This window comes from Sinocyclocheilus anshuiensis, unplaced genomic scaffold (assembly GCF_001515605.1).
Source record: "Sinocyclocheilus anshuiensis isolate Anshui unplaced genomic scaffold, SAMN03320099.WGS_v1.1 scaffold426, whole genome shotgun sequence".
In the NCBI taxonomy this organism is placed as follows: domain Eukaryota; kingdom Metazoa; phylum Chordata; class Actinopteri; order Cypriniformes; family Cyprinidae; genus Sinocyclocheilus; species Sinocyclocheilus anshuiensis.
In genome coordinates this window covers 714,985-722,699 of record NW_015542362.1, presented here as the reverse complement: position 1 = coordinate 722,699, position 7,715 = coordinate 714,985, and the positions used below count along the sequence as shown (strand labels likewise).

At 36.4% G+C, this 7,715-nt stretch overlaps 2 protein-coding genes across 3 annotated transcripts in view; one reads left to right on the top strand and one right to left on the bottom strand.

The window, feature by feature from the left end:
- Positions 1–609: 609 nt before the first annotated feature.
- Positions 610–3,778, top strand: LOC107691977 (uncharacterized). The gene is made up of 7 exons (XM_016490851.1): positions 610–661; positions 753–870; positions 1,329–1,486; positions 1,805–2,034; positions 2,171–2,339; positions 2,448–2,566; positions 3,377–3,778. The coding sequence occupies exons 1-7, from the start codon at positions 610–612 to the stop codon at positions 3,776–3,778; spliced, it is 1,248 nt and encodes a 415-aa protein (XP_016346337.1).
- A 2,217-nt stretch (positions 3,779–5,995) lies between these two features.
- pik3c3 (phosphatidylinositol 3-kinase, catalytic subunit type 3) overlaps positions 5,996–7,715 on the bottom strand; it is a 20,954-nt gene continuing 19,234 nt past the window's right edge. For both annotated transcript variants that reach the window (XM_016490768.1, XM_016490769.1), the window contains exons 23-25: positions 7,017–7,107; positions 6,813–6,938; positions 5,996–6,223 (exon numbers count right to left, since the gene is read on the bottom strand). In XM_016490768.1, the coding sequence (XP_016346254.1) occupies positions 6,209–6,223; positions 6,813–6,938; positions 7,017–7,107 (232 nt within the window). In that variant the 3' untranslated portion in view covers positions 5,996–6,208. The remainder of the gene's footprint in view (positions 6,224–6,812; positions 6,939–7,016; positions 7,108–7,715) is intronic.

Sequence of the window (7,715 nt, the reverse complement as noted above, 5' to 3'; positions counted from 1 at the left end):
CAGAAGAGTTGTCCAAGAGCCAAGGATCACTTGTGGAGATCTTCAGAAAGACCTGGAATTAGCATGTACAATTGTTTCAAAGAAAATAAGTAATGCACTCAACTTATTTGTTTTGTTTTCTTTGTATGTATGGATTACTTGGGTTGTTACCGACATCTGGTGAAAATTTAATGTCAACAGCACCTATAGAAATATGTTTACTGAGAAAAATGGTGACCCGTTCAATACTTATTTTACCCGCTGTATATATAAAACGTTTTTTCCTACCATTTCCACTAGAGAGAGCTTTTGTTCTCCTCTCCAGTTTTGTCTCTGTGAGTGGGTTCAGTCCCAGTGTGGTTTTGTGGCATAAGTTATGCTGTGACAGCTGTCTTCTTCTCACTTTTTCTGTTCACCCACTGAAAGTAACAGCTAATGAAATCTCTCCATTCTTTTGTTTAAGGTAAAGTTTATTTCTTTTTTTTAATGTCATTATAAATAGTTAATATTTTTTGTTAGTCAGCTTTGTAGATATATCAGTTATTTCAGCTATGGCATTTTGATAAATAGAGCTATTTATTATTATTATTTTTATTTTTTTTTTTCATAAAATAGCATTCTGTTGTGGGGATGCCTGTCGCTCTCCTAAACTTATGTTTCTTTCTGTTGGTGTTGAATATAGGTGAGTAAATTTTTCTCTTTCATTTGGTGTACTGTATGATTTCAGATCATGTCTGGTGCAACATGTTCTTGTTTTCATATGTTTCGTTTAGAGTCTGCAGTCTCTGTCTGTGACATCAGAGTGCATACGATCAATTTCGGGTGCCATCTTGAGTGGGATTGCACTGATGCCAACCCTAAGACGACTTACACGGTCTTGAGCAAGCAAAAGTGAGTCTCATCTACACACAAAAGGAGTAACTATGAATGATGTGGAAGATGTTGTTTAGAGGAGAAATGAGAGTGTGGAGTAGAGAGAGCACTGGGGTGAGAGGTGAAACTGGGTGGTTTAGCAGAAAACCACAGCGAGAAACAATCCAGGCTCGTCATCACCCCAGAGCAGATACGCTGTTGTTATCGCTTCAGGCACGCTGTTGGTTTCCTCTGAATTACAATTGAAAAACAAAATGACTCACAAGCACTCAAGCTCAGTTTTCTCTTTACTTGCTTTCTTTTCTTTTCTTTTTTTTAAATCATGCCCAGTGGAAAAGTCACATTTTTAAGAAAATGAAAGTCAGAAATGTCTGTTTAGCATAGTTTTGCAGGGGGTGAATGGCCAGATGATCACCCTAAAGAATTTACTTGGAATTTTTGTAAAGTGTCCTCAATATTGTGTGTTTGTGTTGCAGTACATCATGGGTAAATGTTTCAGGCTGCATCCAGATTTCCCAGCAAAGCTGTGATCTGTCAGAAGTCTTTCCTACCTTAGACATCTACAACTTCATCAGACTGACATCTGAGCTTCTCTGGCTGAATGAAACTTGGAATTGCACCCCTTTAAATGACCGTCAGTATTAAACCTCAAGCCATGTTCCACAAATTGATAGATAAAGGTCAAAAATGTGTAATATTGCACAAATCTAGAAAAGCTGGATTACATTACAGAAATGCATTCATTCATAGTATGTAAGACTTTTGTCCATTGTCTATAATAAATGAATATAATTGGACAAGAATTGAATTATAATAATATCTTTATGATTTGATATTGTGTTGTATTATTGTTATTATATTGTATTATTGATATTATATAATAATTATTATTATTGTTGTTGTTATGAAAAAGTGTCAAGAGTAAGGTGTTGTTTTTTTGTTTTTTTGCTAGCTGCTGCCAAATTCAGCCCGCCCTCCATAACAATCTCCATGGCCAATGGAAGTCTCTGGGTGACGGTAAATTTTCCATGTGCTCCATCCATAAGCTGCAGTTCTGAAGGTGATAATGAATATTATGAGGAAGAGGAGGAGATGGGATGCTCCTGTCCTGTAACTGATTTTTCTAAAATTCTCTGGGCAACAGTCACTCTATACAATGAACAGAATCTCTCAGACAAACAGGTGCACAACTCTCATTTTTACATCCCTTTAACTCCATTTTTCTGTTTTGTATATTTATTTATTTGCAGTATAAGTGTTCACATTAAGATTAGAAATTAGAGTTCCATTGTGTTATTTTTATTCATTTTTCTTGAAGGCACACACCGCTGAAGTGATGCGTGAAACCCCATTCAAGGTGGAATTTGGTTTTCTTACACCAGGGCAAGTGTACTGTGCTGTGGCCAACTTCACATTTGAGGGTGTGCTGGTCTCTTCTCCCCCGAGCATCCCGCAGTGTGTTTACATACCAGCAAATAACGGTGTGCATTATTTCTAGTGAAAGTGTTTATACTTATTTTGTTGTGTAATGATACAATACACATTTATTTGTGTGTTCAATGGTTGCCGACACTAATGCATGTGTGTGTTTGTGTGTTCTTCAGAAAGCCTTATAGTCGTGATTGTGTGTGCTGTTCTCATCACTCTTGGCTTAGTATTTCTTCTGGTCTGGAGACGGTGTGCATCTTCTGAACGTCCCCTGCCCAGATCTTTGGTACTGGACTTACTTGAGCATGATTGCGAGTGTGTTAATGTTTTTATAAGTGAATATTGAATAATTTACATTTAAATTAGATGACAAAAAACATGAAGTTTCTTTATAGCAGTGGTTCGGCACCAGGGGACTGGGGCCACAGGGTTACATAAATGTATTTAAATTAATGTTATTATTAGTATATTAAAGTATATATTCAAAACTATTGTTTTTACTAAAAACAGAACCGTTCTTGAAACATAAGTAATCAGAAAATCAATTTAAGACAGCGCTACTCCCAGTTAATAAAAAAAAAGTTTGAAAACAAGTAGCTTTGACAATTACAGGCAAAAATTGAGTCAAAAAGCTGGAGAACCACAGCTCTACAGAGGTACATGGGAAATAGTACCATAGAAAATTATTTTTGTGTTCTCATTTGCTGTAAGACTAAAAACAATCAGCTATTGCATTTTCATGACTTCCCTAAATAGGAAAAAATATAGAGATTTACAATGTTATTTAGTGCAGAAATGTGTCATTACATTTTAATAAGGGTCCATATAACCACTCTTGGAACAACAGTCATCCAATCGATATCCAATAGATACTTTTGTATGATATACAGTTCACTAGCTGTATATTGCAAAGCATTTTAGTCAATCTAAGTACCAATAAAAGACGATAAAACCTTCTAATGCAGAAACATTTTATTGTTTAACCTGTCAGAAACCCTTTTATCTGCATTCAGTGCATTTATGAACTAAGCATAATGACCATCTCATCTTAGGTGTTTTTTACATTTAAAATTCAAACCGTATTATGTGTTTTCAGGCTTTACTTCGAGACCTGGAACTTCAGAACGAGACTTTCGTTGACTCCAGTAAAGCTGCACCACACAACGAGAGCTCTGAGGGTGACCACGTTTCTGTTGTTTCCCACTCATTTCACTTCACACTCATGGACAACCAGTCTTCTTACTACAACACCCAAAGTCTGGCCAATGGCTATTACACAAGCCCCATCCTGCACAATCCAGACTGCACTGAGGAGTCTGAAGAGTTGAGCACAGAAGTCCAACATGATGAGTTCCATCTGTTACCATCACATCCAATTCTAGAAACACAGGTGGGATGTCCATATCAGAATCATTTACCGTCACCCAGAAACATCCCTCTGAGCTCCGTGCGAGTTGAACACACTCAACAGGACGAGACATCATGTGGGAAAAACTGAATATGAGACCAATAGAAGACATCCAAACAAATTGAAACTACTGATGTTAAATATAACGTTTTTAGACTCAAGACAGATTAGTTCTGTGTACAATTTTTAATACATGCTTCTTTTTTTTTTTTGGTGCTATTAATTTGCAACAATGTGATTCTGCCCTTTCGCCCACTATCTATTGTCATTGCTGTGAAAGGGAAGTTGCAATGAAATGGAAGTAGCGACAGATCTTTTCTTCTGTATTGTGATGTACATTCGAGTGTAACTGCTTATGGAAAAAAGACAAGCACTTGATTCTATTTATTGTTGTTCGGAAATGGAGGCAGATGAACATGAGCTTGCAGGAGAAGAAACATTTTCGTTTTCACATTAAGATCCAGTTATGACAAATTGATTCAAAATTTTAGATTATTATTATGATTTAAAAAAAAGAAGCACATACGGATGAGTCATTCACAAGAAGATGTATTACATGCCTCTGAAAAATAGAACGGGTGATTTAAAAGTTCATGCTGTTTATTTATATAGTATATTTTATTATTATATTTTATATATGTCATGCTGACTATTATATATCCTCCATCTTGGTCTGAGTAGCTTAGGTTGGGTAATATTGAGTTCAGCATGTATTCCCTTTACTTTAGGGTGAATTGTGTCACGTCATGCACGTTCCTCATGCATGTGTACATCAGTGGTCAAATGTCACTGACCGGAATCTAGCAGTCATTATTATTATTACTGTCCTTCACGGTTTATTTGGGATCCCCCCCTACAAGCCAGTGACTCAGAGCACTATAAATCCTTATGCGGTCCCTATGAGGAGCAGTGCTATTTTCGGGTAACTGTATGCTTTCTGTATGGCTTGATTCATTGTTTTAATTTTTTATTTTCACTTCTGACTCAGAGTTGCCCTATCTTGGCTCTCATTTTCTGTGGACCGTGTCTCACAGTTAACCATGCTAAGGTGCACAATTTTTGCTGATCTTGCCTGTTCTCTGGAACATTTATGGAAATGCTCCCAGGAAACAAGTGTAAATCTACATTCTGGAAAGTGTATTATAGATTTGTATAGAATAATGCATGCTTTCTTATTTCCTCTTTTGAGAGAGTGTATGTGGACTCGACTTGTATTCTGTGAGGTCTAATTGGTTCAGTTGAACTTTGGTACTGTAACAGTGAAGGGAAATTTTGTTGTAGAATTATAAATACAGTACGTTTTGAGGGGGAAGTTTGTTTTTGGACTTTTTCTGAAGCCATAACCATGCGTTGCAAATATGCCACCTCCAAACTCATTTCTAAAATGTAGATATTCACTGCTATTACACTTAACGGATGACTCGAGTTTTAAATGTCAAGTTTCTTGTTGACCAAATGTAGCAGAGTGGAAAGAAGTCTGCATGGGTTTAGCTCAGCTTTAATAAACCACAGCCCACGAGCCTGAAAATCAACATGCATAGCATACACATATACCGTAGGCCCAAAAGAAGAAGAAAAATCAAGAAATGCAAGCTAAACCTGAACTGAAATTTTTACCAAATATCATGTATATTCCTCATCACTATGTTTGACTGCTTTGTTGCCATGTAGCATCTTTCTTCACAAGTGGTATTGTTAATTAATTGAATGATTTTTAAACACTTACTGACAGTAAATATATCTGTTCAGGCTTGTAATTTCAAAAACAAAAGACAAACTTGAATTAGAGTTGCTCAGTGTGATTTATGTTTGGACACTGATGGTGGGTGCAAGAATTAATCCATAGAACCTATGTAAAGTCCAAGAAAAGTATAATAAATTTTGAACTTTGCATAACTATAGTCTCATTCTAAACCATTGGCACATTTCTCTACATAAGAATTCTCCTCATAGGAAGGTGTGACTCACTAACTGACTCACACTGCACAAAAAGAAACGTGCACATCATCCAGAGAAACCTTTAAAACCACCATATGTATCAGAACCACTCATTGTCATAGAAGGACACGCCTAAAATAACTGAGCCTAGTCAAAGGCTTCATATATGTATTTAACAGATCATTCATTTTTGTATAAATAATTTTTAAACTATTATTGTAAAAAATACCAAAACACCAAACAGATTTCTACAAACACAGACTATAAATGTTTTAAATGAGAGCGTTTGAACTTTAAAGTGAGTATAATGTAAAATTAATACTAAACAGTAAACACAAAGGCTAAAGTTGTAATCTTTATTTGACTGTCTTTTTTTACATCTACAGTTCATTTTATTACAATTATATATACATACAAAGATATTCACTAAAGTCAAGACCTAGTGCATGAATGGTGAAAACATGATGTCACTAGTGTGGCCTTGGCACGTGTCCATTTCTCTTCTCCATCATTTATTTGTTGCTGCCGTCCATTTATCTGTTGCTCACTGATTATGTGAGAATCAGCCTCCATGACATCACCTCATCTGCGCCAATACTGTGGATTTCAAACATGAAGCATTAGTAAAGATGCCAATTAATGTTCTGCTATTTGCCATTTTGGGCTTCTGTACTGTACTGGTAAAATAGCCGATAAAAATAAGTGTGAACTTTAAGTCTGGAATACACTATACGAGTTTAAAAACATGAGCAGAAAAGTGTGCCTCATTGCTAGGAGAAGTGTGAAAAATGAAATATGCATTCTTAAATCAGCTCAAAATATTCTGCAACTAGATAGAATCCAGACTGAAGCTTACAAAAAAAATGGAGTCTGTGTCGATCACACACTATGCAATTTTCTGTGAAATCTGAATGACCAAAATCCGAAGACTGGCTTTCAGTTATGGCAACTTGCATCAAGACTGCAAATTAGAGGGCAAAAATCTGGGTAAAAGTTGTGTGGTGTATTCCACAATTTAGCAGCACTGGCCAAAAAAAACAAAAGAACACTGCTGCCAACCATAAAAACGCAAGCAGCACCAGAGCTTATCTTTAGTAACATCCTGAAATTTATCATTAAAGACAACAGGCTTTGCTGTTTTCCGTTCAGATTTTTCAAAAAGGACAAAATGAGGAAACATACACACCTGTGCAAATTTGTGTATCTGTTCAACCACTGCAGCAAACAGAGCACCTACGCTCTCGTCAATCAGACTCTGCATATAATGCACCGCCTCCTCATCTGAGAGGTCCAATCGAAACTTGTCCTGAACCTGCAGTGGGCGGGCAATGAATGAACAGCTGATTTTACCTCTGAAGTTTTGGAGACAAAATGTGAGGACCATACATACCTTTTTTACGGTTTTGTCAGGCTCCAGTGCAATGTCTGGGATATTTGCATCCACCATCAGAGAGAACAGATTCAGAATGAGATTTGAGTATCTGCATATGAAAAGAGAAAAAAAGTTAGGTTTTTATGATTTAGTCCAGTGTTTCCCAACTGGGGTGCCGTGTAAAAAATCATTTTTTCATATTTTTAAATTGCTAAAATGTTCAAAAAAGCATCTATTATATAATATCCATTTCTGATGTCGCCAATAATTAGAGATGCACCGAAATTCCGGCTGCCGAAAATTAGTTCACCGCTCAGGTTTCACTTTCACGTGGTGCGACGCTCTGCGTATTATCCCGCTCTATGCGCTCCACTGTCCACTCATATACCATTCATGCTCATCGGAACAGCAAAGTCCACTCAAAAATCTAGCAGACAGGAAACATCTATGTAGTACAGTATTTTTTCTGTTTGCAATAGCCCTACTGTGCTGTAAGATGATGTGGTATATGGGCAACTCTGGTAACGCTGCCCTCTCATTCATTGATCTGCTAACTGCTATGTTATGCTCACATGTCCTCTGATAATAATAGCTTTCTAGGAGGACTAAACATTATTTGGATAATTGGTAAAAATTAAAAACATTTTTTTTTTTTTTTTAAATCTCTTAATAGCCCTACTGTTAGACCTACCTGAAAAACTAAAAAGCAATTTATTT

Bases quoted from the DNA above. Each gene is read 5' to 3' on its own strand.
- LOC107691977 (XM_016490851.1), top strand. From the start codon at position 610: ATGCCTGTCGCTCTCCTAAACTTATGTTTCTTTCTGTTGGTGTTGAAT. The intron at 662-752 runs GTGAGTAAATTT...TGTTTCGTTTAG, and splicing joins TCTGTTGGTGTTGAATATAG to AGTCTGCAGTCTCTGTCTGT. The intron at 871-1,328 runs GTGAGTCTCATC...TTTGTGTTGCAG, and splicing joins ACGGTCTTGAGCAAGCAAAA to TACATCATGGGTAAATGTTT.